General features: G+C 47.6%; 2 gene segments (V, D, J or C); both read right to left on the bottom strand.

Annotated features, from left to right (window-relative positions):
* Positions 1-6065: 6065 nt before the first annotated feature.
* Positions 6066-10761, bottom strand: LOC135975816 (immunoglobulin lambda constant 1-like). The segment is given in 2 exon segments: positions 6066-6761; positions 9707-10761. Coding segments are annotated over 2 exon segments (489 nt in total).
* A 2734-nt stretch (positions 10762-13495) lies between these two features.
* LOC135975845 (immunoglobulin lambda constant 1-like) lies at positions 13496-18130 on the bottom strand. The segment is given in 3 exon segments: positions 13496-13818; positions 14054-14061; positions 18105-18130. Coding segments are annotated over 3 exon segments (357 nt in total).
* Positions 18131-18796: the final 666 nt, after the last annotated feature.

Raw genomic sequence — 18796 nt, 5'->3', positions numbered from 1 at the left:
ACCTCCTACCACACCCAGGTTGCCTGTTCCTGTTGCTGAATAGTCTAGTTACCAAGCAAGCTTGTTGCTGAAACGTTTTCAGCAGCTGTAAAGTACAGACTCGTTTATGGGACCAATCCCTGCTACAGGGCCCGATCCAGTGTGCGTCTGAGCACTTTGCTAGATTGGGGTTCGAGACAAGAGGAAAAGGGACCTTGCAAAATACCACAATGAGGGTTGATTTCATGGTGGGTGCAGAGTAGATTCCCCTGGGCCCTAGCCTGGTGCTGTGCTGTGTAACTGCAGGGCGACATTGAAGGCACGACCTGCTTAGGAAGGGCACAAAAGTTCAGGGAAATTTTAAATCCTTGGTAACATTTATGAACAAGCCTTGTTGCAGGGGCCAGATTGGGATGCCCGTCCTCATGCCAGGTTGCACCTTACTCCACAGGCGGTCGATCCCATTTCATTAGTGGGACTGTATGAAAAGCCATGTGCTATTTGGCATGAGTAGGGCTATCGCAGTCTGGGCCTTAATTATTTCACACTTTATATAGGTCAAAGCAGCCAACAATGGTCTTTGAGCTAATATTGCCCTGACTTACTGAGCCCTGGCTAAGCCAGGTCCATCAGGTCCCCAAGGCTGGCTGTAACTGAAGCTGGCTGATCCAGCCACCATCCTGATCACTGAGCTCTGAGCTTGGCAGACACAGAATCCAGCCTCTAGGAAGCAATCCAGTCTTTCAGATTGGTCAGCAACCTCCTTAGTGTGCTCCACGCTTGAGGGACACAATTAGTGCAACCTCTTTAAAGCCCTCTTCCCCTGCAGCCTGCTCCAACCCCACTCTGCTTAAATAAGATCTTGCATATTTCAAAGGTTTTGGGTGGGGTTGGGTTGCATTTCTAAACTGAACTCCAGTGGTAGCTACAGTCGTCCAAGGTACAATGGAACGGCTCCTCCGGGTCAGGAGAAAGTCAGTCAGTGCAATCAGACTCACTCAGTGAACGTGTAAATCAGTGCAGCCCATTGCTGGCAAGGAAGCTACATGGATTTACACCATGTGAGGAGCTGCCTTCTATTTCACTTGCCCACCTCTACCTGAGCAATGCTACAAATGGGGCTGGTGGAAAATGACCCGTCAAAACTATTTTCAGTGGAAAGTTGGTTTTCAAGTGAATGAAAATTTTTGTGGCAAGTTTCTGCTTTTCTCAGAAAGAAAAGAAATTTGGGGGGGGGGTTAAAAATCCCAAAATGGAAATAGTGGAAATCTTAAGCCAAAACCTGTCAATAACTGAAGCATTTTTGGTTTTCAGCTGAAAATGCTTGTTTGAATTTTGGACCCCTTGAGATAAAAATGATTTTTTTGTTTTGCTTTTCCTGAAATTATTCACAGAATAAAACATTATTTTCTGCCCAGCTCTCATTGCTAAGCATTTCCTCCCAACGGCCCCTGACAAATCAGATTTTAAATCACCAGGGACCAATGACTTTAATAGAACATTAGATTTCCTGGGATTGGACACCTGTCTGTAGGCGCCTGGGGTGAGTTTTGGTGGAGCTCTATTGCGGACAATGGAGCCAGGGCAGTGTGCAGCACCTGAGAAGCTGGCCCTGGGTTTCTTTCATACACTGACTAACACCCGGTGCTACTGAGAAATAGTTCATACCTTAAAAGAAAAAGAGGGAAAATCTTTTCCTTACGGGGCTAACACTAGGTCATCGTAAGTGGGGACCCAGTGGCAGAATCTCAATAGGTTTCATGGGCAAATTCAAACTTCTCTTCATTAGGAAAAGAAAAGAAAACCCAAAATGTGCCGTGTACACCTGCTATGACTATTCAGAGAGACTGAATGTTATTCCCAACACTGTGTGAAGGTCCATATATAAAGTGAGAGAAGTCCCGAGCCCAGCATGAAGACAAAGAAATCAGGAAAAAATCATGGAAAATGTACAATACAGCCAGGAGAAGGAAAGTTTGTAAGTAATTCAGTGACTTACCAAGGACGGTCAGCTGGGTTCCTCCACCGAAGACCCACCACAGTGACACAGGGCTGTACAAAAACCAGTCCCAGTCGATGGCAGGGAGAGGTCGCCACCTCTGCCCGCGTAGGGAAAAAGAGGCGCAGGGCAATTTCCACTGGCACCCCATGGGAGTGCAGGTTTATCCTTTCTGGAGAAACTCATCGTACAGTCGGAGGAATGAAGATCCACTGGGATGTGAAGCAATGGGATATTCCTTTGGAGAACTCACAATAAGGCCAAATCCTGGTTCCAGGCACACAGCCCACATAAGAGCGCGGAAAATGGTCTTGTAGTTGAGGCACTGATGTGGGAGTCAGGTGAGCGTGGTTCATGTCGTGGCTCTGCCACTGATTTTGTATCCTTGGGCAAGTCATGTCATCTCTGTGCCTCACTTCCCCATCTGTAAAATGGGGGCAGCACTTCCCTGCCTCACAGGGTGGTATAAGGATAAATTCTATCGTGTGTCAGAGATTCTCAGGTACTACAGTGGTTGAAGGCATAAAAGTACTGAGAGAGAAGCAAAGGAGCTCTGTGCTCTGCTACCGCGCTGGGTTCCCCCACTACAGCGCTCCCCCAACTCCTGCACAAGCTGTGGGTCTGCCTGTGTGCCTGTGCGGCTGTGGCTGGAGCCCGTGGAGAACGGTTGTGGGTGCTGGAGGGCATGTACACAACTGGACTGCGTGTGGGTCCTTCCACTGCCATTTGGCCATGACAGGCCAATACTGGACCAAATTCATCACTGGTGCCATTGTAGTCACTTCAGTGGAATTACATCAGGGAAAGAATGAGGTGCATTAGTTGGCAGTATTGAATGGATTCTGTGGGGTATGTTATGGATATGATAACCATGCTTAGAAACCATGTGTCCGTAAGCCCACACCTCTGGGAGCACCAGCATCTTTCTAGACATAATTAATGTACAGCATGTCCCGGTGACTCACCAATTAGTGTCAGCAAAGAGACAGATCAGACGTGCCAGGGGCTGCACGCAGGTGGATCGGATGTGATCCAAACCACGTGCTGTCCTCGTCTACTCTCTGAATAGTGCAGCCTCTCTGCACCTGTCTGTGAGAAGCTAAGACATCCCCTCCCACATTGTCCTAACTTACCTGATCAGGATCTTCAGACAGTCCATGGGGCCAGGGGGTCACTCTGAGTCACTGGGCACAGCCCTTCTGCAAGAAGCTGCCTCATGATGTCCTGTGTTCGCTCTCAGCTGAGCCATGCAGTGGGCTGGTGATGTCTCCACATTGGACGTGCCAGAGGAATGACTCAAGATCCATGTGCCATTAAACCGATCACTCCACGCTCTGTCTGATCCCAGCAGTGGGTCAGGTGCAGGCATTACTGGAAGCCAGGAGCCAAGCAAGATGCTCAAAACCTTTGGTGCTTGTAAAAGCCACGTCCATCGTTCAGCTGGCATATGCTGGAAAATGCTCCAGACCCTGTTGGTACCAATACAAGGCAATGCAGGTATCAATAGAGAGCAAGTCTGCTCAGCCCATGTCCAATATGCAGCAGAGATCAGCACTTTCCTCATGGGAGCCCCCAGTTGCCTTTAGAAATTAACTCAGTGCCATCAACACCAGCCATTTGCTCTCTATTTCCCAGCTGTTCTCAGCAGTAAATCCCTGCGCCGTTTCCCTGGACAGAGCTGCCATGAGACTCACACCATTGCTGGGCTATTCCCTGCCCCTCACCTTAGGAGAGCAGCTCTGGGGCCTGCTGCCCAGCAGAGTGTGGGCATGAGGTGCCCCTCTCACCAAGGGCAGGGCCAGTAAACATCTAGGCTGTGAGCTGTGTCCATGCTCAGCTGGTTTCTTCTGAATTAAACCAGGGCACTGGACCCTCCCTCTGACTGTAAATACAACCCCACCTTAGTGCCTGGTGGGTGTCAGCTCAGCACGGCCAGGGGAGTGAATGGTACCAGCCTCATTTCCTCATCAATGGGCCGCAGTTGAAGCCAAGGAGGATCATGTGCTGTGATTCACACATTAACCGGCACTTACTGAAGATGGTGGGGAAGCTCCTGTGACTTCAGTGGTTCAGGCTCAGACCCTGCGAGAATTCCCTGGGAAGTGGAGGGGAGGCCTGAGCCGCTAGCAAAAGTGTCCAAGTCCCATTGTCAGAAGTGACATAAACACTTGGGGCCGGAGCGTTAATGGTATTTAAGCACCTATATGTACAGACAGGCAGTTGGCGGGATTTTGAGAAGCACCTAGCTGCCAAACGCCCATTCATTTCAATACCTTTTAAATCTGGCCCTTAGGCTCCTGATTCCTATTGACTTTCAGTTGACCTTAACTTGTAATGGAGTGAGTCACTTTTGAAAATACCCTAAATACTTCATACAGGTTTTCAGTCCATTCGTCAGTCTATTGCAGTTCACATGGGCAAGGGAACAGGCCCAATTAATAAACACTGAGCAAAGGAAGTTCACCTCTTTCCAGAGCCTTTTTGTCAATGAAATAGTGTTAAAAGTCAGCGCACACCAATAGGTTCTGGCAGCCAAATCTTTATGGCACGTGCTCGCTTCCCCCCCGCCCCCGATCCTTTCACTCTCCTTCTTGCAGTGTAAGGACCTGAAAACGTCGGAAAGCCATTGTCCCCTCTGTGCTCTGCACACTCTTGGTGCGTCACAAATCATCGTCTGGAAATCTTTACCCCCCCCCCCCCCAGTACAGACGTACGTGTGTGTGTGTGTGTGTGTGAGAGAGGGTGTTGGGATGGTAGGGCAAATAGGTGTGGGAATGTTAAAAATATTTATTTAAAAAACCATCCTTCTTTAAAACTCATCCATAGGGCAGCCTCCCCCAGCTCCCCTTCCCCCTTATTCGTTTCTGGAGGAGGCGGAAGTGCATGATAAATGCTCTCTGTGAAGCGAGTTCCCAGCTGTACACAGGGTGCATGCTGCTGTCTGGGAAGGGTGGGACAGACTCCAGGGTGCCTCTCAGACTATCCAGTCTCACATGCAACATGAAACTTATCCACAGACCCCCAGAACTATTTTGGGGTTTTAATGGGACTCAAACTGTCTGCTCCAGCCCATCAAAGCCCAAACTGTGCAATACACAAGACGTACTGAGGGCCCCAGTGTTGTGCAGCCAGAGAATCCAGATCATCAGGAATGTTCTGATTTAGTTCTAAACAATGATGCTTTTCAAATGTAATATCTTGAATCTGAAGGCTCCCAAAGCACTTTACACACCTACATAGCTGGTCAAACTGGACATGAGTTGAAACACAGGAGCTATCACACAGTGGCCAACAGCAATGGTTTATTTCAGGCAAATTTCCCTGTACAACTGAACCTGCTGGAAGGGCAGGTTGGATGGGTATAGAGCTGTCACCCAGGTTGCTGTTGGCAAGATATTAAAGGCCACTTTACCAAAGAGGGGTTTGTGTCTCTACTGACCAGACGTAGCCAGGAGCTCTGGTTACAGCCTGTCCCAGGGACCAGCCTGCAGCAGTGTGGTGCCCCTCACGCTCTGGGCCAGATTTGGCCACTTACACCTCTGAGTGCTGAACTGTTCAGCCAATAGCCCATTGACTCCAATGAGGCTTGTTGAAGAATGACGAATGCTCAGGGAGCAGCAGGGAGCCGGAATCTGCCCCATGCGCGGGCAGAGGGTGACTCAATACGAACTCACAGAGCAGACTGCTCTCTGCAGGGGTAGTGCCCACCTGAGCATTGACCCAGCCTAGCCCTGCTGGTCTATTGGGAGCTGCCAGGATCCCAGCACAAGCAGGGCTGTCTGCAGAGCCCCGGGGGTTGCATTACGCGCTCACGTAGCCCACTATCACCCAGTGATTCCCTAACACAATGTGTGCTCTGCAGAGAGATTTGTGCAGCAGCAATTGTCACACCTCAGCGAAGGCTGGCTGAGACCCAGAGTGACCAGTCTTGGGGACGACAGTCACAGCTTGGGTAATGATCCCTGAGTGACAGCTCCTCCTCCTTCTCCCCTGCTCTCCATGACATTACACGTCACTTCTCATTAGCTTGTCTGAAACCCCAAAGCCAACGAGATCCTTACTAAAAAGAAAACCATATTGGCTGATAAAAGGTAAATTGATTTTATTGGCAGATAAGGTGAATATTGCAATTAATACATAAGATGTAAAAGGGACAGAAGAAGTTAAACTCTTCACAGTCACAGCGATAGTGGAATGTTTCTGATTTTATTAATATCATAACAAGGCTGCATCAGAGACTAAAGCAGGAAGGACAATTCCAGGGAATGCAGGGGGATGAGAGCAGTGGGGACGTGGGAATAAAGACAGGTGTCATGAATTGGTAAAATCCCCCACCTAAAATAGGAAGCAGATTTGCTGGAAATCAGCATTATGGGAATGCTACAGACAGATCCTGGCTCCCTTGGGGAGCCCCTATAGACTGACACAGGAACTGGCCAAGCCCTCTGGGGGTCAGAGGGCTAAGAACACTCTGAGCTCTTCAGGGACTTCACGATGTTCTTCCCATCGTGTGTCACCTCACAGGTGTAGGTCTCATGGGTCTTCCACTTTGATGCATCCAGAGACAGGTAACTGCTGGCCATGTACTTGTTGTCACTCTGTTTGGATGGCTTGGTCGTCTCCACTCCAGTGGAGATCTGCTGGCCATCAGCTTTCCAGGTTACTTGGACTGCCCCTGGGTAAAAGCTGCCCAGCAGACACACCAGTGTGGCTTTGCTCTTTGTTTTTATCTCTTCCGAGGATGGAGGGAAGAGGTGCACGGTGGGAGATGCCTTTGGCTGACCTACAAGACAAGGAGATTCAATGTTAGAAAACCTATATCCAGAGACTGCCAGAGCAGAACGTTCGACATTCCAGATCTCTGCAGTGTAACAAATCCAACCTCTCACCAGCGCCGGGGCAGGGTAATTATCTGAGATGTAAGATGTTCTTCTGGTTAAGGCCCAGGGCTGGGAATCAGGACATTTGGGGTCCAATCGTTGCTCTGCCACAGGCTTCCTTAGTGAACCTGACCTAATAAGTTACTTTCCCTATGCCTGTGAAAGGGGATAATATCTCTTTACTCATCCTTTTTGTTACTTTAATCCTTGAAGGCTTGATCTTGTATTCTTCCTGCACCCATAACTCCCACAACTTGGGGTCTGCAAGGTGGACAGTGTTGGCGCTAAAGATACAAATGATTGTTATGAAAGTGAGCAAAGTAGTAGGTTGCAATCTATATGCATTGGACGTCTAGCATGAGTGGTTCACAAAGAAACGTTGCAGTTCATTCTACATTGTGCTTCATTTAAAAAATCTGAAATCAGCTTTCTGAGGGTTTTGGACTATGGTCTGGATATTTGTTCGGGGTTATTTCTTAGGGTCTAAACTTTACGTAGAGTTTAATGTGTGTGGTTAGGGCACCAGAAGCCACTTCAGTGGCCAGAAAGGAATCTGGGGTAACCCAAATTTTTCCTTATGGAAAAAGCCAATAAAATGTAATAACAAAGCAACCAACATGATCCGAAGGATGGGATAGGGGATCTAGACACATTGATAGCGTTGTATAGAAACTACTGTAAAATAGTACACAACTTCCATAGAGAGAGCTTTTTGAACCAATCTATGGTATTCTATGGCACAGATAAAGTTTCAAGATATTAAATTCTGCAGGGTAAGTCAATGATGTCATTGAGGCATTATCATTGTCTATCACATTCTGTAGGTGTTTCTGCTAGGGGTCAGATCTGCATGACTCTTGGCTGGGAAATAGCCTTTTATCGCAGCATGTTATATGCTGGATACTCTTGTTGCTGAAATGTTTTCAGAAGCATTTATGAGACCAAAGCACTCGAGCCAGTATGTGTCTCAGTGCCTTGGTGGATCAGAGTCCAAGACAAGAGGAAAAGGGACATTGCAAGATTTCCCAGTGGGTGCAGAGTCGAGTCCCCCAGGCCCTAGCCTGATGTTTGGCTGTGTTACTGCATGGAGATATGGAGACAATAAAGGACCTTCTGGCTTAGGAATGGGCGCATAAGGGGGTTAAAAATTTCTCAGGCTTTTAACACCTAGACACCTGGGATCAAACTGAGAAACTCTTCCCCATTCCAGGTAGCATTTTACTCCGCAAGCGGTCGGTCCCACTGACGTCAGTGGGCCTGTTTGAAGAGCAAGGTGCCACTTAACACGACTAGGCTCAGCGCAGCCTGGGTCGAAGCTACAAACAATGTTGTTTGAGTTAGCACAGTCAGCCCTGATTTACTGAGCCCTGGCTAGCCGAGATCTATCTGCTCCTCAAGGTTTTACTCTAACTGAAGCCTGCTGGCCCAGCCAGCGTCCTGGTCATTGTGCTCTGAGCCTGGCAGACACCGAATGCAGCTTCTAGGAAGCCATCCAGCCCTCCCAGACTGGCCAGCAACCTCATTAGTGTGCTCCAGGCTTGAGAGAGGCAATTAGTGCAGCCTCTTTCAAGTCCTCCCTTCACAGGCTGTTTCAACCCCACCCCATTTATCTGTAACCCTCCATATTTCAAAGGTGTTGGGTGTCCCTCAGCACCTGCAGAAAATCAGGTTTGAGTGGTATTTCCAAACTGAAATCCACGGTAGCTACAGTCATCCAATGTACAATGGAACCGATCCTCCGGGTCAGGAGTAAGTCAGTCAGTGACATTACACTCACTCAGTGTAAGGGTAAATCAGTGTAGTTCCATTGTTGCCAAGGGGGCTACACTGATTTACACCACACAAAGATCTGTTCTTATATTGTTAAAATATCAATCGCTGAACTTGCTCTAAAAGGATACTGCAAATAGGGGTGTAAAAATTACCCACCAAATCTCGTCAGTTAAAAATTGTTTTTTTTTTTTAATTGGAAGTTTTTGCAGAAAGTTTCTGCAGATCTAGAAAAAAATCTTTTTTTATTGCTGGAAAAGTAAAATCTTAAAACCAAATATTTTCACCTAAACTCTGATTTCTCCTTCCCACCCCCCACCCCCCGGCTTTTCAGTCATTGTTCGGTGACAACGTTTTAGTGTTTGGGTTTTTGCCCAAAAGTCAAAATTTTCTGCTGAAAATTTAGATGAAAAGAGTTTTTTAAATTTTTGTTGAAAATTTCCAGAAAATTTAACCCTATTTCGTGACCAACTCTCACTAATTTGAATTTTCTGCAAGCTAACCAGACAAATCAGGTTTTAGATTGCAACAAACACATTATTTTCTAGATCGCATTAGGTTTCAAGGTATTGTACACCCATCTTAAAGAGATTTGGATGACTTTTGGTGTAGGTTTATTGAAGACAATGGGACTATTTTGTTTTACCTTGGCTGAGAATCTGGCCTTTAGTTTCTTTCACATATGAGACAAAATGGAGTGCTAATAAGAAATGTCTAGTCCACTAAGACCAAAGCAAATAAAAAAAAAAAAAAACATTGGGGTGGGAAAATATTTCCCAGAAGAGCCTAATACCAGTTATTTAGAAATTGGTACCTGACAGCAGAATCTGCACAGGTTTCATGGGCAAATTCAAAACCCCTTTCAGAGGGAAAATATAAGAAAATCCAGCATGCAACATGTACACACTATTCTGACTATCCACGGGTTAAAGATTGTTCTCAACCCCGTGAGAAGGTCTGTGCATAAAGTGAGAGGAGACCTGAGTCTGGCACTAAGACAGAAAAGGACCTAAAAATCATGGAAACATGGCAGTATTGGCATTGAGAAGGAAAGGCAATGAGTAATTCAGTGACTTACCAAGGACGGTCAGCTGGGTTCCTCCACCGAAGACAACCCACAGTGACACACGGCTGTACAAAAACCAGTCACGTTCAATGGCAGGGAGAGGTCGCCACGACTGCACATATGGAGAAAATGCCCATGGAACAACTTCTGCTGGCTCTCCATGAGAGCGAATGTTCATCGTTTCTGCAGAAGCTCATAGTACAATTGATTGAATGAAGATCCATTGGGAGGTGAAGCAATGGAGTATTCCTTGGGAGAGCTCACATGAGGCCAAATCCTGGTCCATGCATGCCCACCACATAAGAGAGCAGAAGGTCGTCTTGTCATTAAGGCACTGGAGTGGGAGTCAGGAGACTGGGGTTCAAGTTGGGGACGCAGAGAGAGTTGAATTGGGGCTGCTAAACTGTTGGTCCTTCCACTGCCAGCTGCCCCTCGTTAGTCCCCAGGAGGGAGGGGCTGGCAGATTTCTTTGGGATGCTGATAGTGAATACGCTGAGCCACGTTCAACCCTAGTGCAATTATAGTGACTTGTGGGAATTTTACCAGAGAAGTATTAGGCCCATTTGCTGCCAGTATTTAATGTATCCAATCGTGTATCTCATGTAGGCGATACCCCTGTTTCCAAAGCACATGGCTGTAGCCAACACTTCTGGGAGCAATGGCATCTCTACAGGCCTAGTGTAAAAACTCTCCTAACACCACACCAACAAGTGTCAGCAAAGAAACAGATCTGCCATTCTGGGGCTGCATGTGTGTGGATAGGAAACCAACACCACGTGCTGTCCTCGTCTCTCATCTGGATAGTGCAGCCTTCCCTGCACCTGTCAGTGAGAAGCTACCACATCCCATGACACATGGTCCTGCCTTACCTGATCAGGATCTCCAGATAGTCCATAGGGCCAGGAGTCGCTCTGAGTCACTGGGCACAGCACGTCCTGTGTTCACTTTTGGCTGAAGGATGCCGGGGGCTGGTGAAGTCTCCACACTGGACATGTCCGAGGAACAAGTAAAGAATGCTCAAGATCCATGTGCCCTGAAACCGATCACCACCATCCTCTGCTGGGACCCTGTTAGTACCAATACAAGCAATGTTGGTACCAATATCCAGTATGCAGCAGAGATCAGCACTTTCCTGAAGGGAAATTAACGCAGTGCGACCAAGGACAGCCATTTGCTCTGTATTTCCCAGCTGTTCTCAGCAGTAAATCCCTGCGCCGTTTCCCTGGACAGAGCTGCCATGAGACTCACACCATCGCTAGGCTATTCGCTGCCCCTCACCTTAGGAGAGCAGCTCTGGGGCCTGCTGCCCCACAGAGTGTGGGCGTGAGGTGCCCCTCTCACCAAGGGCAGGGCCAGTAAACATCTAGGCTGTGAGCTGTGTCCATGCTCAGCTGGTTTCTTCTGAATTAAACCAGGGCACTGGACCCTCCCTCTGACTGTAAATACAACCTCCCCTTAGTGCCTGGTGTGTGTCAGCTCAGCACGGCCAGGGGAGTGAATGGTACCAGCCCCATTTCCTCATTAATGGGCCATATTTGAAGCCAAGGTTCTTGTGCTGTGTTTAACAATTGATCTGGCACTTGGTGGAGAAGCTCCTGTGACTTCAGTGGTTCAGTCTGAGACCCTGTGAGAATTCCCTGGGAAGTGGAGGGCAGGCCTGAGCCGCTAGCAAATGGGCCCAAGACCCATTGTCAGAAGTGACTTAAGCACTTAGGCCTAGAGTGTTAATGATGTTTAATCGTCTAAATATACAGGTAGGCCCCTTGTGGGATTTTGAGAAGCACCTAGCTGTCAAACGCCCATTCATTTCAATGCCTTTTAAATCTGGCCCTTAGGCTCCTAAGTTCTATTGACTTTCAGTTGAACTTAGACTTTTAATGGAGTGAGTCATTTTTGAAGATACCCTAAATACTTCATGCAGGTTTTCAGTCCATTTGTCAGTCTATTGCAGTTCACATGTGCAAGGGAACAGGCCCAATTAATAAACACTGAGCAAAGGAAGTTCATCTCTTTCCAGAGCCTTTTTGTCAATAAGGTAGTGTTAAAAGTCAGTGCACACCAATAGGTTCTGGCAGCCAACTCTTTATGGCACATGCTCGCTCCCCCCCATCTCTCACACACACACACGCTCTGTCTTATCCCTTCACACTCATCGTTGCATTGTAAGCTCCTGAAAACTTCTGCGAGCCATTGTCCTCTCTGTCCTCTGCACACTCTTGGTGCTCCACAAATCATCATCTGGAAATTTTAGCCCCCAAAAGTACAGTTCTGTGAGTTTGTTGGGATGGCAGGACAGTAGGTCTGGATATGTTAAAAATACTTTATGTGAAGGTTAAAAAAACCCTTATTGTTTAAAACTTCTCCATAGTTCATCCTCCCTCTGCTCTCCTTTCCCCTTATTTCCTTCTGTAGGAGATGGCAGTGCATGATTGGCCATCCATCCATGTAACCCATGAGTGGTGTTATCACGGTGGGATCTGACATATATGTGGCACATGTGATACATGGCTGTAGGAGAACCAGTGTTTATGGGTTTCCTTTGGCTGTCTGGCCCAGCACGGCTCAGGGGTCCATGATAAACGCTCTCCGTGATGCAAATTCCCAGCTGTACACACTGTGGACGCTGCTGTCTGGGAAGGGTGGGACAGACCCCAGAGGGCCCCTCAGAGTATCCACTCTCACATGAACCTGATCCCCCAGCACAACTCATCGGTTTTTAATGGGACACAGACTATCTGCTCTGTCCTGTCAAGGCCCAAATTGTGCAGCATCCCAGAAGTAACACAGGCCTGAGTGATACCAGGGAATCCGGATGACCAGTAATGTTCTACTTTCACTTGGAAAGCATCTTGAATCTGAAGGCTCCCAAAGCACTTCCCCCTTGTACACAGCTGGTCAAACTGACATAAGGGTCACTGCCTTCCCCTTTGGCTGAAACACAATAGGTGTCACACAGTGGCCAGCGGCATTAGTTTAATGCAGGCAGATTTCCATGTACAGCTGAAGCTGGTGGGAGGGCCGGTTGGGTGGGTTGAGAGCTATCACCTAAGGTGGTGTTTGCAGGACATTAAAGGCCACTCTTCCAAAGAGGGGTTTGGGTCTCTACTGACCAGAAGTGGCCAGGAGCTCTCTTTACAGCTTATCCCAGGAAACTGCCATCAGCACTGTAGTGCCTCTCCCACTATGGGCCAGATTTGGCCACTTATTCCCCTGAGTGTTGAGCTGTTCAGCCAATAGCCAATTGACTACAATGAGGCTTGTTGAAGAGTGACTAATGCTCAGGGAGAAGGTGGTACCGGAATCTCCCCCATGCTCAGGCAGAGGGTGACTAAATACTAACTCACAGAGCAGACTGTTCTCTGCAGGGCTAGTGACCCAGCTGAGCATTGACCCAGACTAAAAAGAAAACCGTATTAGCTGATAAAAGGTACATTTATTTTATTGGAAGAGAAGGTGAATATTGCAATTAATACATGAGGTGTAAAAGGGACAGAAGAAGTTAAACTCTTCACAGTCACAGTAATAGTCAATTTTTTCAGATTTTATTAATATCATAACAAGGCTGCATCAGAGACTAAAGCAGGAAGGACATTTCCAGGGAATGCAGGGGGGGTGAGAGCAGTGGGGACGTGGGAATAAAGACAGGTGTCATATGGATTGATAAAATCCCCCACCTAAAACAGGAAGCACATTTGCTGGAAATCAGCATTATGAGAATGCTACAGACAGATCCTGGCTCCCTTGGGGAACCCCCTACAGACTTGACACGGGAACCAGCCAAGCCGTCTGGGGGTCAGAGTGTTAAGAACACTCTGAGCTCTTCAGGGACTTCGCGATGTTCTTCCCATCGTGTGTCACCTCACAGGTGTAGGTCTCATGGGTCTTCCACTTTGATGCATCCAGAGACAGGTAACTGCTGGCCATGTACTTGTTGTCACTCTGTTTGGATGGCTTGGTCGTCTCCACTCCAGTGGAGATCTGCTGGCCATCAGCTTTCCAGGTGACTTGGACTGACCCTGGGTAAAAGCTGCCCAGCAGACACACCAGTGTGGCTTTGCTCTTTGTTTTTATCTCTTCAGAGGATGGAGGGAAGAGGTGCACTGTAGGAGATGCCTTTGGCTGACCTATAAGACATGGAAACTCAGTGTTAGAAAACCCCAAACCAGAGACTAGCAGTGCAGAACGTAAGAAATTCCAGATCTCTACAGTGTAAGAAATCCAACCTCTCACAAGCGCTGTGGCAGGGTAATTATCTGAGATGTTCTCCTGGTTAAGGCATAGGACTGGGAATCTGGACACTTGGGGTCCATTCCTAGTTCGGCCACAGGCTTCCTCTGTGAACCTGATGAAGTCACTTACCTCTCTGCCTATGAAAGGGGATTACATCACTGAACTCACCGCACGCAGACTTTTTCTCAAGGTTTATGTTTTTTTACATATTTCTAAAGCGCTGTGAGACACTTGGTGGAAGATGCTGGAGAAGTGCCAAGTATTCTCAGTATTGTTTCCAAGCTCACCTTTTCATTCATTGTTGCTCAGATAAAGGGAAATATGAATTCTAAACATCTAGCAACCTGGGCAGTTTGCACAGAATTCCTCCATATTAAGTGCCAGATTTTAATCCCCTTCATCACATTGAGTAGCACTTTCCTTTTCAAACGGTGCCATTTAGTGCAGACGAAGGTGCTACTCATTGAATTAACTCGGAAGATATTTCCATGGAGAAAACTCTCTCTCTCTCTCCCTCCTCAAGAACTGACTATCTGCAAATGAGATGGTGAGAGCCATTCACAAAGAAAAACTCTAGGTCATTCGGCCTTGTGCCCATCTTAGAAATATAAAAACGGCAGATAAGTATCTTCCTAGGACTGCGTTCTGTTTATTATTTTGGGGATATTTCTTAGCGTCTAAGCTTAGAGTTTAATTTGTCTGTTCAGGCCTTGGGGGGCTGTTTCACTAGAGGCACAGAGGAATCTGGGGGTAACCCCCATTTTTCCTAATGAAAAAAATGCTGTAACAGATAATTACAAAAAACCAGTAGGATCAAAGGATAAGAAGAAGAGCTACATGCATTAAATAGATTTTTTTTTATAGAAAGTAGTATAAAATTCTGTACAGTATTAGAGAGAGAATGAGAGAGAGAGAGAGTTTGTTTTTGAACCATCCTATGGAATTCCATAGCAGGGATAAATTCTCTATTCTGCCAAGTGGGTTAATAACCCATTGTTGAATTATCATTGTCTATCTGGGTCTGTAGGTCACTCTGCTAAGAGTCAGATCTTCTGATTAACACCTGGGTGACAAACAAGCTCCTACCACACCCTGGTTGCCTGTTCCTGTTGCTGAACAGTCTAGTTACCAAGCAAGCTTGTTGCTGAAACGTTTTCAGCAGCTGTAAAGTACAGACTCATTTATGGGACCAATCCCTGCTACAGGGCCCGATCCAGTGTGCGTCTGAGCACTTTGCTGGATTGGGGTTCAAGACGAGGAAAAGGGACCTTGCAAAATACCACAATGAGAGTTGATTTCATGGTGGGTGCAGAGTAGATTCCCCTGGGCCCTAGCCTGGTGCTGTGCTGTGTAACTGCAGGGAGACAGGGAGACATTGAAGGCACGACCTGCTTAGGAAGGGCACAAAAGTTCAGGGAAATTTTAAATCCTTGGTAACATTTATGCCTTGTTGCAGGGGCCCGATTGGGATGCCCGTCCTCATGCCAGGTTGCACCTTACTCCACAGGCGGTCGATCCCATTTCACTGGTGGGACTGTATGAAAAGCAACGTGCTATTTGGCATGAGTAGGGCTATCGCAGTCTGGGCCTTAATTATTTCACACTTTATATAGGTCAAAGCAGCCAACAATGATGTTTGAGCTAATATTGCCTTGACTTACTGAGCCCTGGCTAAGCCAGGTCCATCAGGTCCCCAAGGCTGGTCTGTAACTGAAGCCGGCTGGTCCAGCCACCATCCTGATCACTGAGCTCTGAGCTTGGCAGACACAGAATCCAGCCTCTAGGAAGCCGTCCAGCCTTCCAGATTGGTCAGCAATCTCCTTAGTGTGCTCCACGCTTGAGGGACACAATTAGTGCAACCTCTTTAAAGCCCTCTTCCCCTGCAGGCTGCTCCAACCCCACTCTGTTTAAATGAGATCTTGCCTATTTCAAAGGTTTTGGGTGGGGTTGGGTTGCATTTCTAAACTGAACTCCAGTGGTACCTACAGTCGTCCAAGGTACAATGGAACGGCTCCTCCGGGTCAGGAGTAAGTCAGTCAGTGCAATCAGACTCACTCAGTGAACGTGTAAATCAGTGCAGTCCATTGCTGGCAAGGAAGCTACGTGGATTTACACCATGTGAGGAGCTGCCTTCTATTTTTAAAATGTTATCGGTCACTTGCCTACCTCTACCTGAGCAATGCTACAAATGGGGCTGGTGGAAAATGACCCGTCAAAACTATTTTCAGTGGAAAGTTGGTTTTCAAGTGAATGAAAATATTTGTGGCAAGTATCTGCTTTTCTCAAAAAGAAAAAAAAATTTTTTTTTGTTAAAAATCCCAAAATGGAAAAAGTGGAAATCTTAAACCAAAACCTGTCAATAACTGAAGCATTTTTGGTTTTCAGCTGAAAATGCTTGTTTGGGATTTTGGACCCCTTGAGATAAAAATGATTTTTTTGTTTTGCTTTTCCTGAAATTATTTACAGAATAAAACCGTATTTTCTGCCCAGCTCTCATTGCTAAGCATTTCCTTCCAACGGCCCCTGACAAATCAGATTTAAATCACCAGGGACCAATGACTTTAATAGAACATTAGATTTCCTGGGATTGGACACCTGTCTGTAGGCGCCTGGGGTGAGTTTTGGTGGAGCTCTATTGCGGACAATGGAGCCAGGGCAGTTTACAGGACCTGAGAAGCTGGCCCTTGGTTTCTTTCATACATTGACTAACACCTGGTGCTACTGAGAAATAGTTCATACCTTAAAAGAAAAAGAGGAAAAATCTTTTCCTTAAGAGGCTAACACTAGGTTATCGTAACTGGTGACCCAGTAGCAGAATCTCCATAGGTTTCATGGGCAAATTCAAACTTCTCTTCATTAAGAACAGAAAACCCAACATGTGCTGTGTACATCTGCTATGACTATCCAGAGAGACTAAACGTTATTCCCAACACTGTGTGAAGGTCCATATATAAAATGAGAGGAGTCCGGTGCCCAGCATGAAGACAAAGAAAGCAGGAAAAAAATCATGGAAAACGTACAATACAGCCAGGAGAAGGAAAGTTTGTGAGTAATTCAGTGACTTACCAAGGACGGTCAGCTGGGTTCCTCCACCGAAGATCCACCACAGTGACACAGGGCTGTACAAAAACCAGTCCCAGTCGATGGCAGGGAGAGGTCGCCACCTCTGCCCGCGTAGGGAAAAAGAGGCGCAGGGTAATTTCCACTGGCACCGCATGGGAGTGCAGGTTTATCCTTTCTTGAGAAACTCATCGTACAGTCGGAGGAATGAAGATCTACTGGGAAGTGAAGCAATGGCGTATTCCTTGGGACAGCTCACAATAAGGCCAAATCCTGGTCCCCGCGCACAGCCCACATAAGAGAGCACACGATGGGCTTGTAGTTGAGGCATTGGAGTGGGAGTCAGGCGAGACGGGGTTCAAGTCCTGGCTCTGCCACCAACTTTGTATCCTTGGGCAAGTCATGTCATCTCTGTGTCTCAGTTCCCCATCTGTAAAATGGGGGCAGCACTTCCCTGCCTCACAGGGTGGTCTAAGGATAAATTCTATCGTGTCTCAGAGATTCTCAGGTACTACAGTGGTTGAAGGCGTAAAGGTACCGAGAGAGAAGCAAAGGAGCTCTGTGCTCTGCTACCGTGCTGGGTTCCCCCACTACAGCGCTCCCCCAATCCCCGCACAGGCTGTGGGTCTGCCTGCGTGTCTGTGCGGCTGTGACTGGAGCCCGTGGAGAACGGTTGTGGGTGCTGGAGGGCATGTACACAACTGGACTGCGTGTGGGTCCTTCCACTGCCATTTGGCCATGACAGGCCAATACTGGACCAAATTCATCACTGGTGCCATTGTAGTCACTTCAGTGGAATTACATCATGGAAGGAATGAGGCGCATTAGCTGTCAATATTGAATGGATTCAGTGGCGTATGTTATAGATATGATAACCGTACATAGAAACCATGTGTCCGTAAACCCACACCTCTGGAGCACCAGCATCTTTCTACACATAATTAATGTACAGGATGTTCCAGTGACCCAGCAATTAGTGTCAGCGAAGAGACGGATCAGACGTGCCAGGGGCTGCACACGGGTGGATCGGATGTGATCCAAACCACGTGCTGTCCTCGTCTACTCTCTGAATAGTGCAGCCTCTCTGCACCTGTCTGTGAGAAGCTAAGACATAACTTACCTGATCAGGATCTTCAGACAGTCCATGGGGCCAGGCGGTCACTCTGAGTCACTGGGCACAGCCCTTCTTCAAGAAGCTGCCTCATGACGTCCTGTGTTCCCTCTCAGCTGAGCCATGCAGGGGGCTGGTGACGTCTCCACATTGGACATGCCAGAGGAATGACTCAAGATCCATGTGCCATGAAACCGATCACCCCACGCTCTGTCTGATCCCAGCAGTGGGTCAGGTGCAGGCATTACTGGGAGCCAGGAGCCAAGCAAGCTGCTCAGAACCTTTGGTGCTTGTAAAAGCCATGACCATCGTTCAGCTGGCATATGCTGGAAAATGCTCCAGACCCTGTTGGTACCAATACAAGGCAATGCTGGTATCAATAGAGAGCAAGTCTGCTCAGCCCATGTCCAATATGCAGCAGAGATCAGCACTTTCCTCGTAGGAGCCCCCAGTTGCCTTCAGCAATAAACGTAGTGCCACCAACACCAGCCATTTGCTCTGTATTTCCCAGCTGTTCTCAGCAGTAAATCCCTGCGCTGTTTCCCTGGACAGAGCTGCCATGAGACTCACACCATTGGTGGGCTATTCCCTGCCCCTCACCTTAGGAGAGCAGCTCTGGGGCCTGCTGCCCCGCAGAGTGTGGGCGTGAGGTGCCCCTCTCACCAAGGGCAGGGCCAGTAAACATCTAGGCTGTGAGCTGT

The sequence above is a fragment of the Chrysemys picta genome, chromosome 15 (assembly GCF_011386835.1).
Source record: "Chrysemys picta bellii isolate R12L10 chromosome 15, ASM1138683v2, whole genome shotgun sequence".
In the NCBI taxonomy this organism is placed as follows: Eukaryota; Metazoa; Chordata; order Testudines; family Emydidae; genus Chrysemys; species Chrysemys picta.
The sequence above is the reverse complement of the archived record's forward strand: the minus strand, read 5'-3'. Positions and strand labels throughout refer to the sequence as shown.